The sequence below is a fragment of the Rhinopithecus roxellana genome, chromosome 16, assembly GCF_007565055.1.
Source record: "Rhinopithecus roxellana isolate Shanxi Qingling chromosome 16, ASM756505v1, whole genome shotgun sequence".
In the NCBI taxonomy this organism is placed as follows: Eukaryota; Metazoa; Chordata; class Mammalia; order Primates; family Cercopithecidae; genus Rhinopithecus; species Rhinopithecus roxellana.
This window is the reverse complement of record NC_044564.1, coordinates 23816738-23830878: the sequence shown is the minus strand read 5'-3', so window position 1 is coordinate 23830878 and position 14141 is coordinate 23816738. Positions and strand designations below refer to the sequence as shown.

Below are 14141 nucleotides of genomic sequence, written 5' to 3'. Positions count from 1 at the left end.
ACTTAAACTTCAAACTTCAACTTATGGGTTCAACTTATGAGTTTGTCTCATACCTTTGAGTATTTACTAGCTGTATAGATTTGGGTAAATTACTTGACTTAAAAAAATTAATTGTAGAACAATTTTAGATTTACAGAAAACTTGTAAAAATAGTGCAGAGTTTTCAGATATACGCTATACCTATTATTCTCCTATTATTCTCCTATTATTAACATCTTTCCTTATATGGTTCATTTATTACAATTAATGAGCCAATATTGATACATTAACAATAACGAAAATCCACACTTTATTCTGATTTTCCTTTTGTTTTTTTGAGATGGAGTTGTCACCCTTTCACCCAGGCTGGAGTGCAGTGGTGTGATCTCGGCTCACTGCAACCGCTGCCTTCTGGTTGCAAGAGATTCTCCTGCCTCGGCCTCCTGAGTAGCTGGGATTACAGGCATGTGCCATCACCCCTGGCTAATTTTGTATTTTTTTTTTTTTTTTGAGACGGAGTCTCGCTCTGTCGCCCAGGCTGAAGTGCAGTGGTGCGATCTCAGCTCACTGCAAGCTCCGCCTCCTGGGTTTACGCCATTCTCCTGCCTCAGCCTCCCAAGTAGCTGGGACTACAGGCGCCCGCCACCTCGCCCGGCTAGTTTTTTTGTATTTTTTAGTAGAGATGGGGTTTCACCGTGTTAGCCAGGATGGTCTCGATCTCCTGACCTCGTGATCCGCCCGTCTCGGCCTCCCAAAGTGCTGGGATTACAGGCCTGAGCCACCGCGCCCGGCCATTTTGTATTTTTAGTAGAGACGGGGTTTCTCCTTGTTGGTCAGGCTGGTCTCGAACTCCCGACCTCAGGTGATCTGCCCGCCTTGGCCTCTCAAAGTGCTGGAATTAGAGGCATGAGCCACTGCTCCCGGCCTATTCTGATTTTCATAGTTTTTCCCTTATGTCCTTTTTCTGTTCCAAGATCTGATCCAAGCTGGCACATTACATTTGGACATCATGTCTCCTTTGGCTCCTCTTGGCTGTGACAGTTTCTCAAAGTTCCTTGTTTTTGATGACCTTAACAGTTTTCGTTTTGTTTTGTTTTACCTTGAGACAGTCTTGCTCTTTTGCCCAGGCTGGAGTGCAGTGGTGCGATCTTGGCTCACTGCCACCTCTGCCTCCTGGGTTCAAGCGATTCTCCTGAGTAGATGGGACTACAGGTTCATGCCACCACACCTAGCTAATTTTTGTATTTTTAGTAGAGACAGGGTTTCACCATGTTGCCCAGGATGGTCTTGATATTCTGACCTTGTGACCCACCTGCCTCGGCTTCCCAAACTGATGGGATTACAGGCAAGAGCCACTGTGCCTGGCCTTTTTTTGGTTTGTTTTTTGTTCTGGGGGGGGGTTGTTTTGTTTTGTTTTGGAGACGGAGTTTTGCTCTTGTTGCCCAGGCTGGAGTGCAGTGGCGCCATCTTGGCTCACTGCAACCTCCGCCTCCTGGGTTCAAGCGATTCTCCTGCCTCAGCATTCCGAATACCTGGGATTACAGGCATGTGCCACCATGCCTGGCTCATTTTGTGTTTTTTGTAGAGACGGGGGTTTCTCCGTGTTGGTTAGGCTGGTCTCGAACTCCTGACCTCAGGTGATCCGCCTGCCTCGGCCTCCCAAAGTGCTGGGATTACAGGCATGAGCCACCGCGCCTGGCCTAGTTTTGCTTTTTAAGAGACAGGGTCTCATTCTGTCACCCAGGCTGGAGTACAGTGGTGCAATCATAGCCATGGTAACTTTGAGCTCCTGGGCTCAAGTGATACTCCTGCCTCAGCCTCCAGAGTAGCTAGGACTACAAACACATGCTACCAAAAAAAGAAAAAATAAATAAATCTTTTATTTTTTAAAAATGTTTTATTATATTTTATTTTATTTTATTTGAGACGGAGTCTCACTCTGTCACTCAGGCTGGAGTATAATGGTGCGACCTCAACTCATTGCAACCCCTGCTTCTCAGGTTCAAGTGATTCTCCTGCCTCAGCCTCTCGAGTAGTGGGATTACAGGCATGAGCCACCACACCCGGCTAATTAATTTTTGTATATTTAGTAGAGACACAGTTTTACCATTTTGGCCAGGCTGGTCTAAAACTCCTGACCTCAAGTGATCTGCCCACCTCGGCCTCCCAAAGTGCTGGGATTATAGGTGTGAGCCACCAGCGCCTGGCCTTTAATCTTTTATATTGTAGAGATGAGGCTTGCTATGTTGCCCATACTGGTCTACGACTCCTGGTCTCAAGTTATTCTCCTGACTCAGCTTCCCAAACTGCTGGGATTACAAGTGTGAGCCAGAGCACCTGGCCTCATGTTGCAGTTTAAAAAAAAAAACAACAGTGGTACTAAGCAGTCTGAGTCTTTATTTTTCTACAAGATTTTTAGAACTTCTTTATGAAATACTTGAGGCATACAGGAAGCTCTAAAGAATATTATAACAAATATCCATCTGGCAGGTGGATCACTTGTGGTCAGGAGTTTGAGACCAGCCTGGCCAACATGGTGAAACCCCATCTCTACTAAAAAGACAAAAACTAGCTGGGTGTCATGATACATCCCTGTAGTCCCAGCTGCTCGGGAGGCTGAGGTGCGAGAATTGGTTAAGCCTGGGAGGCAGAAATTGCTGTGAGCCGAGATTGCTCCATTGCACTTCAGCCTGGGTAACAGAGTGAGACCCCGTTTCCAAAAAAAAAAAAAAAAACAAAAAAACCATACTTTTATCACATAGCTTTAGCAATCTTAATATTTTACATTTGCTTCAAGTTGTCTGTTAAAGAAATTAGTATTTCAAATAAAGTTATAGCCCTTACATACTCCTCCCTAATCTCATTCCCTTTTGTTCCCAGAGTTGACCACTATCCCAAAATGGTATTTATTTTTCCTATTAAAAAAGAAAACTAGGCCAGGCACAGTGGCTCACTCCTATAATCCCAGCACTTTGGGAGGCCGAGGCAGGTGGATCACCTGAGGTCAGTAGTTCTAGACCAGCCTGGTCAACATGGTGAAACCCCATCTCTACTGAAATAAATACAAAAATTAGCCGGGTGTGGTGACATGTGCCTGTAATCCCAGCTACTCTGGGAGGGGGGGCCAAGGCAGGAGAATCGCTTGAACCCAGGAGGCAGAGGTTGCAGTGATCCGAGATCGCACCATCGCACTCTAGCCTGGTGGACAAGAGCGAGACTTTGTCTCAAAAACAAAACAAAACAAAAACAAACAAAAAACAACTATGATTGATGTACATGTATTTCTACTGGGTATATACCTAGGAATCGAATTGCTGAGCTCCTAGTCATGTGTATGTTTAGCTTCAGTAGATACTGCCAATATGTTTTCTAAAGAGATTGTTACTGTCAGGCCTCTGAGCCCAAGCTAAGCCATCATATCCCCCGTGACCTGCACGTATACATCCAGATGGCCTGAAGCAGCTGAAGATCCACAAAGAAGTGAAAATAGCCTTAACTGATGACACTCCACCATTGTAATTTGTTTCTTCCCCACCCTAACTGATCTATGTACTTTGTAATCTCTCCCACCCTTAAGAAGGTTCTTTGTAATTCTCCCCACCCTTAAGAACGTACTTTGTGAGATCCACCCCCTGCCCACAAAACCTTGCTCCTAACTCCACCGCCTATCCCAAACCTATAAGAACTAATGATAATCCCACCACCCTTTGCTGACTCCTTTTTCTTTCGGACTCAGCCTGCCTACACCCAGGTGAAATAAACAGCCTTGTTGCTCACACAAAGCCTGTTTGGTGGTCTCTTCACACGGATGTGTGAGACACTTAGATTTTGAATTACTTATTTTCACATATTGTAACTAAAATGTCAGTTGGGGTCACCCTTTCTTTTTGAGATTAAATAAAATTGCATATAATGTTTTACCTCACATTAAATGGGAAGTCCAGTGTCATCATAGATCCTTTTGTGAATTCTAGGATTGAGAAGGAGCTTGATTCCTCTTGATTGTTGACCATTCTTGCTGGCCCTTGCTGAATTTACGACTCACTGATTTCACCCCCTGCAACTGTTCTTTCTCTCTTTCTTTTTGATTTTTTGAGTCAGGGTCTTGCTCTGTCACCTAGGCTGGAGTGCAGTGGCACAATCATGGCTCGCCACAGCCTTGAATTCCTGGGCTCAAGTGATCTTCCCACCACCACCTCCCAACTAGTGGGATAACAGACATGTACCACCACGCCCTGCTAAGTTTTTCTGTTTTTTTGTATAAATGAGGTCTCATATATTGGCCAAGCTGATCTTGAACTCCTGGCCACAAATGATCCTCTTGCCTCTGCCTACTCAAATGCTGAGATGACAGGTGTGAGCCACTACACCTGGCCCCTTTCTTTTTTTTCTCTCTCTAACCTAGAAATATAATTATTTCTTTATTTCCTACCCTCCCCAAACTTCTTATGGAAGGCATCTGTATGAGTAGCAGGCATTACCGAATATTTGGGGGTAATATAAGGAAAAAAATATACCTATATAAACAACTCAAAATTGAATATTTGGACAGCAATGTTCTTTAAATATGTGTGTGTATATATATATATACACACGCATATATGTGTATATATATGTTTGTGTGTGTATATATATATGAAAAATACATTTTTCTTTTGAGACAGAGTCACGCTATGTTGCCTAGGTTGGAGTGCCTAGGTTGGAGTGCAGTCCAGCTTGCTGCAACCTCCGCCTTCTGGGTTCAAGTGATTCTCCTGCCTCAGCCTCCTGAGTAGATGGGATTACAGGTGCACACCACCACACCTGGCTAATTTTTTGTATTTTTAGTAGAGATGGGGTTTTGCCATGTTGGCCAGGCTGGTCTCAAACTCCTGACCTCAAGTGTTCTGCCCACCTCGACCTCTCAAAGTGCTAGGATTACAGGCATGAACCATTGCACCCGGCCATTTTTTGAATACTTTTTATTTGTTTGTTTGTTTTCTGAGACAGTCTCACTCTGTCACCCAGGCTGGAGTGCAGTGGCATGATCTAGGTTCACTGCAACCTCCGGCTCCCGGGTTCAAGCAATTCTTCTGCCTCAGCCTCCCAAGTAGCTGGGATTACAGGTGCCTGCCACCACGCCCAGCTACTTTTTTTTTTTTTTTTTTTTTTTTTTTTTTTGAGACGGAGTCTCGCTCTGTCGCCCAGGCTGGAGTGCAGTGGCCGGATCTCAGCTCACTGCAAGCTCCGCCTCCCGGGTTTACGCCATTCTCCTGCCTCAGCCTCCCAAGTAGCTGGGACTACAGGCACCCGCCAACTCGCCCGGCTAGTTTTTTGTATTTTTTTTAGTAGAGACGGGGTTTCGCCGTGTTAGCCAGGATGGTCTCGATCTCCTGACCTCGCGATCCACCCGTCTCGGCCTCCCAAAGTGCTGGGATTACAGGCTTGAGCCACCGCGCCCGGCCTACTTTTTGTATTTTTAATAGAGACAGGATTTCACCATGTTGGCCAGGTTGGTCTCGAACTCCTGACCTCGTGATCCGCCTGCCTTGGCCTCCAAGTGCTGGCATTATAGGCATAAGCCATGGCGCCCAGCCTCTTTAAATATTTTTAAAAGTCCTTCAGCCATCCCATAATATTATAACTGCCCAAGAGGTTCACCTTGCCCGCTGCCTAGACAGAGCAGATTTCTCAAAACAGGGGAACTGCCATAGAGAAAGAGTAATTCACACAGAGCCAGCTTGTGGGAGATTGGAGTTTTATTATTATTCAAATCAGTCTCCCCAACGTTCTGGGAGCAGAGTTTTAAGGATAACTTGGTGAGTGGGGGAAGCCAGTGAGCCGGGAGTGCTGATTGGTCAGGGATGAAATCACAGGGAGTCAAAGCCGTCTTCTTGCACTGAGTCAGTTCCTGGGTGGGGCCACAAGATCAGATGAGCCAGTTTATCCATCTGGGTGGTGCCAGCTGATCCATCAAGTGCAGGGTCTGCAAAATATCTCAAGCACTGATCTTAGGAGCAGTTTAGGGAGGGTCAGGATCTTTTAACCTCTAGCTGCATGACTCCTAAACCATAATTTCTAATCTTGTGGCTGTTAGTCCTACAAAGGCAATCTAGTCCCCAGGCAAGAAGGAGGTCTGCTTTGGGAAAGGGCTGTTATCGTCTTTGTTTTAAACTATAGAATCAGTTTCTCTCAAAGGTAGTTCAGCCTATACCCAGGAATGAACAAGGACAGCTTGCAGGTTAGAAGCAAGATGGAGTCAGTTAAGTTTGATCTCTTTCAATGTATATCATAATTTTGCAAAGGAATTTTGATATTTTTTACCCCTTTTCTTATTATTCTCACCCACATCTCTCTATTCCCAGTACTTAGTCACACCAAGTAATTTCTCCACACACATTTCTTCTAGGAGTTATATTTCCATATCAAAAAGGGTCACTTTTGCTGGGCAGGGTGGTTCATGCCTGTAATCCTAGCACTTTGGGAGGCCGAAGTGGGAGGGTCACCTGAACCCAGGAGTTTGAGACCAGCTTGGGCAATATAGTGAGACCTCGTCTCTATAAAAAATTTTAAAAATTAGCTGCATGGTTGCCTGCACCTGTAGTCCCATCTACTTGGGAGGCTGTATTTCAAATAGAGCAGAATTATAAATGTATGTCACTAAGGAGAGGCCTCAGTTTTGCCTCAGGAGAGGCTGCAAAAGGCATGAGAACACCTGATACCTGCCCTGTTGCACCCACTCATGATTTGGAATTACAGGCCACTAGCCTACAGGCACCAGGCTGCAAAGTACAAGCATACCCTTTGTATCTGTTCATTCCAAACCCCAGTGAACACCAGTTTAGCATCCAGAATGATTTGAGCAATTGAAGAATCTCATCTTAATGTTTGTTGGTACCCCAGCCCCAAATACATTATTGATTGTTGCAGCCAAAAAAATGTGTCCAAGGAAAATAAGCTTGCTTAAGACAATTTGCCTTTTGGTGATAACAGTTGTTTGTAGAGCTGAGGACACTGGGAGTGTAAGGATAAACAAAAGTTATTTTCTCCATTTATAAAGGGCAAATAAACCATTTCCCCTCTTTCATTTTTTTTTTCCTTTTCTTTCTTTCTTTTTTTTTTTTTTTGAGACAGGGTGCTGCTCTGTCATCCAGACTGGAGTGCAGTGGCACAATCATGGCTCATTGCAGCCTTGACCTCCCAGGCTCAAGGGATCCACTTGGCTTGGCTTCCTGAATAGCTGGGATGATAGCCCTGTGCTACTACGCCCAGATATATATATATATATATATATATATATATATATATATATATATATATATATATACTGGGTGCAGTGGTTCCTGCCTGTTAATACCAACACTTTGGGAGGCCAAGGCGGGCAGATCACTTGAAATCAGGAGTTTGAGACCAGCCTGGCTAACATGGTGAAACCCCATCTCTACTAAAAATACAAAAATTAGCTGGGCATGATGGTGCGTGCCTGTAATCCCAGCTACTTGGGAGGCTGAGGCAGGGGAATCACTTGAACCCAGGAGGCGGAGGTTGCAGTGAGCTGCGATAGTACCACTACATTCTAGCCTGGGTAACAGACCGAGACTTCATCAAAAAAAAAAAAAAAAAAAGAAATTGTAGAGATGGGGTCTCACCATGTTGCCCAGGGCTGGTCTCAAAATCCTGGGCTCAATCTCCCAAAGTGTTGGGATTACAGGCCTGAGCCACTGCACTCAGACTCCTCCCTTAGAGTTCTTAGAGTTACTCCTTGGATACAAAATAAATTTGGGTCCTTACTTTAATATTTGGAATTTCCCTGGGGATTACGCCTAGACTCCAGCTTTTACAATACGGATGTAACTCCAAGGTTGTGTGCCAAATGACCTCTAGATATGTAAACAAGGGTCTCTTGAAGGACGTACAGGAGATTTTCAGGAGGTGCAGTCCTTTGTCCCTTGAGGAGATATTGCTCGCTCTTCTGCTTTGCTGTATAAGTTATGTGCAATTTTGTCTTAACCTTGTAGTCATTTTCAGGCTACCTTACATGCATGTAAACTGTTATTGCTTAGTCAATAAGAAATTACATTCTCTTACTCATCTATATTGACAGGGAGGAATCTTCTTGCGGCAAGATTATTTCATTTCCCCAAGAGCAACACAATTGTCCATTAAAAACGAAGGCACCTATAATCCTGGCACTTTGGGAGGCTGAGACAGGTGGATCACTTGAGGTCAGGAGTGTGAGACCAGCCTGGCCAACATGGTGAAACCCTGTCTCTACTAAAAATACAAAAATTAGCCAGGCATGGTGGTGGGCACCTGTAATCCCAGCTACTCAGGAGGCTGCGGCAGGAGAATCACTTGAATCCGGGAGGTGGAGGTTGCAGTGAGCTGAAATCCTGCGATTGCACTCCAACTTGGGTGATAGAGTAAGCGACACTCCATCTCAAAAAAAAAAAAGCAAATGATCTGAAGTGGATTTCCTTGCTCTTGATGAATGCATGTTACCAGTACTATTCAGTTGTTTTTTATTCAACAATTCAATGATGAATATGAAGTAAGTAAATTATCCTCTGTGAGTAGTCTGCATGAAACAATTACAGGTGAAAATATTTTCAAAGAAGTTGAGAAAACATTAGTTCAGTACAACCAGAAGTGGAATCTATTAAATTGTGTTACAACTGATGGTGGCAAAATATATGCAGAGCAGAAAAAATTTTTAGTTCAAAAAATTTGCAAGGCTTCTTAAATTGTAATGTGTTTAATGTTGTGAAAGGAAAATATCTTGGGCCCCCAAAATCACTAAGCTAAAGGAAAAATTCCAGCTGGGAACTGCTCAGGGCAAATCTGCCTCCCACTCTATTCAAAGTCATCCCTTTGCTCACTGAGATAGACACATATTCTGTTTGCTTCCTTTGGAAAGGTTCATCAGAAACTGAAAAGAATGCAACCATTTTTCTCTCACCTACCTGTGACCTGGAAGCCCTCTCCTTGCTTTGAGTTGTCCCTACCTTTCTAGATGGAACCAGTGTACTTCTTATGTATATTGATTGATGTCTCACATCTCCTTAAAATGTATAAAACCAAGCTGTGTTCTGACCACCTTGGGCATATGTCATTAGGACTTCCTGAGCTCGGTCATGGGAACATGTCCTTAACATTGGCAAATAAACCTCCTAAAATGAGTGGGACTTGTCTCGTCGTTATTCTCAACTGACATCTGGTAGCCACAGAGGGATCCTGAGTGAAGGTGACCCGGCCTGCAGCAGCTTGCCTATTGGTGCTTGGTACTCACTTGGGCATCTTCTAGCCCAAAATGATAGGATGTTTGCTGAAGTCTAGGACCCCTTTCCTCCAGGAATCCCCGATCTTCCAACGTTTTTCAGCTGGGGGTCTGAGATTTAATTGCCATTAATAAAATCTCCTTTTTTGGAGGGAGTTTCGACTCACTTCCATCAAGGAAGACGAGCCTGCCTGTTTCTCCACTGGCAGAGAGCAGTTTTCAGCTTGGGCCCCATCACTAGGTAAGATAACTGATTTAGGATTCTGTCTTGCACATTCTTTTTAAAAAACTAAAGTTAGCATTAACAACCAGTTGGTGTTAATTTCTGCTTACACTTAGAGCGCTCAGAAATCATATAATTTTTGTGATCATTGTTAGTTTTGCTTAACTGTTTTGTTGTTTGTTTATGTCCTGTTGGGTGTGTGTGTGTGTGTGTGTGTGTGTTTTGGTCCTTTCCCTTATTGAATTGGACTAACTCCAAACCTTCTAACTCATGAGTGTGGAATCTTCCACGCTGAAGAAATAAGAGCACCTTGCTCCCCTCAGCCTTTCAGGGCATTCTCAGGCAACTGAGGACCATGTGAGGGTGTCTAGGAGGAATACTCCCTAAGACGTGCAGCGGCCCTAAATGTGTTTCCCCTTCAGAAGAACATGCTTAGGGTCTAATCTCAGCTGGCAGGTGCATATAAGGGGCTGACCCCTCCCACACCTTGAGCCCCTGACACACTGTGCCAGGTAGCCGTCACCCGGGTGGACTGAACCGGTTTGGGGGTAAGGGCCCTGAAAAGCTAGACCTGCAAGCAGCACGTTTTGGATCTGACACATGTCCCAACTTGGTCAAATCCAAAGGGCAACTCTAAATTATGGGGAACAAGGCCTCTGAAGTGGGAAGAAAAGAGCCAACAAAAGGAAAAAAAAAAAAGATGAAAGATTTTTAATGTTGACTACTAAAGGGGCTTTATTTACATAATGAGGCAACCTTTTTTGCCAGCCAGACCAAACTGAAAGAGTAATGGCTGTACTTCTGAAATGGCAGCATTATGTCCTAGCTGAACTATGGTAATAAAATTTAAAAAACTTTTTTTTAAGGACCTCAGTGGTTACAAGTCAGCTTAATTAAAAGGCTAACATCCAAAATGTGTGTGCATGTGTGCATGTTTGTATTTAAAAGGCCTTTATGTTTTTGTTTGTTTGCTTCTTATTTGTTTGTTTTTCTCTCCTAGGAACTTGTCATTTTTTTGTTTTTTGAGCAGAAGTTTTTTTTTTTCTTTCTTTCTTCTCAGTTGACTGAATTCTGTTTTCACCTGATTTTTTTTTTTTTTTTTTTAACTAAAATAGTTGCAACAGAGTTTTCTCCCTTTTTTTTTTTTTTTTTTTTTTTTTACAGACAAAGGGGGAGCTTTTATTTCTTGGTCTCTTCCTCCTTGGACAAAGTCTTGATGATCTCCTCCTTCTTGGCCTGGAGGCGCTCTTCACGGCGCTTGCGTGCTTCCTTGGTCTTAGACCTGCGGGCCTCAGCCTGGTCAGCCAGGAGCTTCTTGCGGGCCTTGTCTGCCTTCAGCTTGTGGATGTGTTCCATGAGAATACGCTTGTTTTTGAACACATTCCCCTTCACCTTCAGGTACAGGCTGTGATACATGTGGCGATCAATCTTCTTAGACTCACGGTATCTTCTGAGCAGCCGGCGCAGAATCCTCATTCTCCTCATCCACGTGACCTTCTCTGGCATTCGGGCATTGGCTGTACCCTTCCGCTTACCTATGCCCATGTGCCTGCCCTTGCGGCGGGCCAAGGTATTTTTTCGGCATCGCGCCCGGGAATGGACTGTCACAGGCTTGCGGATGATCAGCCCATCTTTGATCAGCTTTCGGATCTGCTGACGGGAGTTGGCATTGGCGATTTCATTGGTCTCATTGGGGTCTAACCAGACCTTCTTCTTGCCACAGCGGAGGACACTAGAGGCGAGCCTCTTCTGAAGCCTGAGCATACTCATGGCTGCGGCCGCAGCAACGAAAGGAAAGAGCCGAGTTTTCTCCCTTTTATTAGAGAACCAGGATTCAGTGTGGACCCTCCTGGGGGCTCAGAGATTCAGTTAAAAGATAGATAGTCCCGGCCGGGCGCGGTGGCTCACGCCTGTAATCCCAGCACTTTGGGAGGCCGAGACGGGTGGATCACAAGGTCAGGAGATCGAGACCATCCTGGCTAACACAGTGAAACCCCATCTCTACTAAAAATACAAAAAATTAGCCGGGCATGGTAGCAGGCACCTGTAGTCCCAGCTATTAGGGAGGCTGAGGCAGGAGAATGGCGTGAACCCAGGAAGTGGAGCTTGCAGTGAGCCGAGATTGTGCCACTGCACTCCAGCCTGGGTGACAGAGCAAAGACTCTGTCTCAAAAAAAAAAAAAGATAGGTAGTCCCTATCTAAATAAAATTGGTCTCCTTAGACAATCTTATGATAAATTTTCATAATTTTATGTTTCATCTGGCTCAAAGAAAAATAAAAGTGTCTCCCTCTAGCACCACTAGACTTTTTCTCTCTGGATTTTATGATGCAAATTTTGCTATTTAATTTTCACCTAAGTTGTTTTCTTTAATATGCAAATTTAAGACTATTTAGCTGACAACTACTTAGGGTTGTGAAACAGGTAATCAAAAACCTGCAAGTCTAAGATAGAAAAAAAGAGGTCTTTATGAATCTATAAATATGTCTATGTATTTTTGTGTCCCATACACAATGTTTCACTACTAAAAATGTATAAAAGAGCTCTAATTAACTGGCTTAAAGAAAACTAAAAGTACCTAAATCAAATGCATTATCAGGAAAAAAGGAAAGACAGGTCAAATGCTTTTTCAAGTTTATATAACTTAAATAAAATCTAATAAATAAGCCAGGTTTAAAATTATTGGTAAAGTAATATTAGAAATGTCTTAAGAATGGCCAGGATACATTTTTGTTTGCATTTATGAATCAAGCAATTTCAAGCAAAACTTATCCCTACCAAATACTATAAGGTGTCAAAATTTGGCATAGGGGTTACAAAACTATAAACCCAGCTCAAAACAGAATGATCTATGTCTTTGCTTGTATAATTTTTAATAAAACATTAATATTGGTTTAATGAAAATAACTACATCTTGAATTGCTTAGTAAAATTACCATAACTTCTAATCTTCTGCCTTTAGGCAGTCTAGTCTGTGGGCCTTAAGGACGTTTGTTTTGGGAAAGGACTGTAACTACCTTTGTTTCAAACCTAAACTATAAATTAAATTCCTCCCAAAGTCCAGGAATGCACAAGGACAGCTTGGAGATTAGAAGCAAGACGGAGTCAGCTAGGTCATATCTTTTTCACTGTCTCAGTTATAATTTTGCAATGGTGATTTCATAACTTTAAATCATGACTATTGTAGTTTTCATAAATAATCTAAGTAAACAATTAAAATAATTAGGTGAATGTAATGGAATGAACACTTGTAAACAAACTTGTCATAATTTAGACTCTTAAGTTATATTAAATTAAATAATAGGCCAGGTGCAGTGGCTCAAACTTATAACACTTGTAATCCCAGCACTCTGGGAGGCCAAGGTGGGTGGATCATCTGAGGTCAGGAGTTAGAGACCAGCCTGGCTAACATGGTGAAACCCCGTCTCTACTAAAAATACAAACAATTCGTTGGCGTGGTTGTGGGCATCTGTAATCCCAGCTACTCGGGAGGCTGAGGCAGAAGAGTCACTTGAACCTGGGAGGCAGAGGTTGCAGTGAGCCGAGGTAGTGCCATTGCAGTCCAGCCTGGGCAACAAGAGTGAAACTCCATCTAAACAAAAAATAATTAAATAATAGATATTTCATTATTTGGGTATTTTCCAATAAATATATATTGTAGGAAAACATTCTTGCCAAAAAAAAAAAAAAGTGTGTCCTTTTTAAAAAAGATGAACAAGTTTTGTCTAATTCAAAGCTTATTTAAAGGTTATGTATAGAACAAGGTAAAAGGAACCAGGAAATAAAAGAGACATAAAGAAAGTTATAAAAATAAAAAGGTGATTTTTTTGTTTTTGTTTTTGTTTTGTTTTGCTTTGTTTTTTGTAAGAAAGCTTAAAGAGAAATAATTTTATATGAGAGAGAATCTTGTATGGTAAATTTAGTCCTAAAATGAAATGACTGGTTGTTTAAGGAGGGATGTTCAGGACAACCCAGAAAGTCCAAGCATGTCATGAACGGTCAGTGTAAGTCACAATAAGAGCATTTATATGTTCAAGTTGTCATAGTAAGTATTGGTTTGCTTAGGGAAAAAAAAAACTATGAAAAAGTTTTTTTAAAAAATTAAGGTTATTACATCTATGTATCTTCCTGTATGTGCTTTTAAAGTCCTTGTGACATTGGGTTACAGGGCTTTGACTCCTGGGCCTAAAATGGACACTAAGTCCTGCTAAATCTTAAACACTGACAGCAATTAAAGCCTCATCTTCATGCCCTGCAGAAGATGCCAATCAAAATAAACTGCATTCCTAAGACACAGGGTAAGAAATGAAGGCTATTCAACTCAAGGCCCAAGGACTATCACGGAAAAGGTGGGCACATAAAATTATAAGGACTGATTTTGAAAGATAAAATAATTTCAGTTTCTCTATAAATTAATCATTAACATCAAAGGCACACGGATGCAAGACTAGTGTATGGGCCACTGTGTCAGATTAACAAGCTTTTCTTAAAGCATTAACTGACTCCTTAAAGCTAACTATGTAGCATAATAGTTACAAAGGTTATAAAAGGCTTATGGAAGCTATATCTTACGGTCAAGGTTAAAATTTTATAGATTGTTTACAAAACTTTGAAAAACAAATTTAATTGGCTTCATTCAATTTTTTATTAGGGCTTATCGTTTGGAAAAGTAAATCTCCTCTCT

At 42.5% G+C, this 14141-nt stretch overlaps 1 protein-coding gene across 1 annotated transcript; it reads right to left on the bottom strand.

The window, feature by feature from the left end:
• Nucleotides 1-10606: 10606 nt before the first annotated feature.
• LOC115893979 (60S ribosomal protein L19) lies at nt 10607-11255 on the bottom strand. Its single transcript, XM_030920078.1, has one exon. It carries the CDS (start codon nt 11226-11228, stop codon nt 10638-10640), a length of 591 nt encoding a protein of 196 aa, XP_030775938.1. The 5' UTR covers nt 11229-11255; the 3' UTR covers nt 10607-10637.
• Between the last annotated feature and the right edge of the window lie 2886 nt (nt 11256-14141).

Bases quoted from the DNA above. Each gene is read 5' to 3' on its own strand.
- LOC115893979 (XM_030920078.1), bottom strand. From the start codon at position 11,228: ATGAGTATGCTCAGGCTTCAGAAGAGGCTCGCCTCTAGTGTCCTCCGC.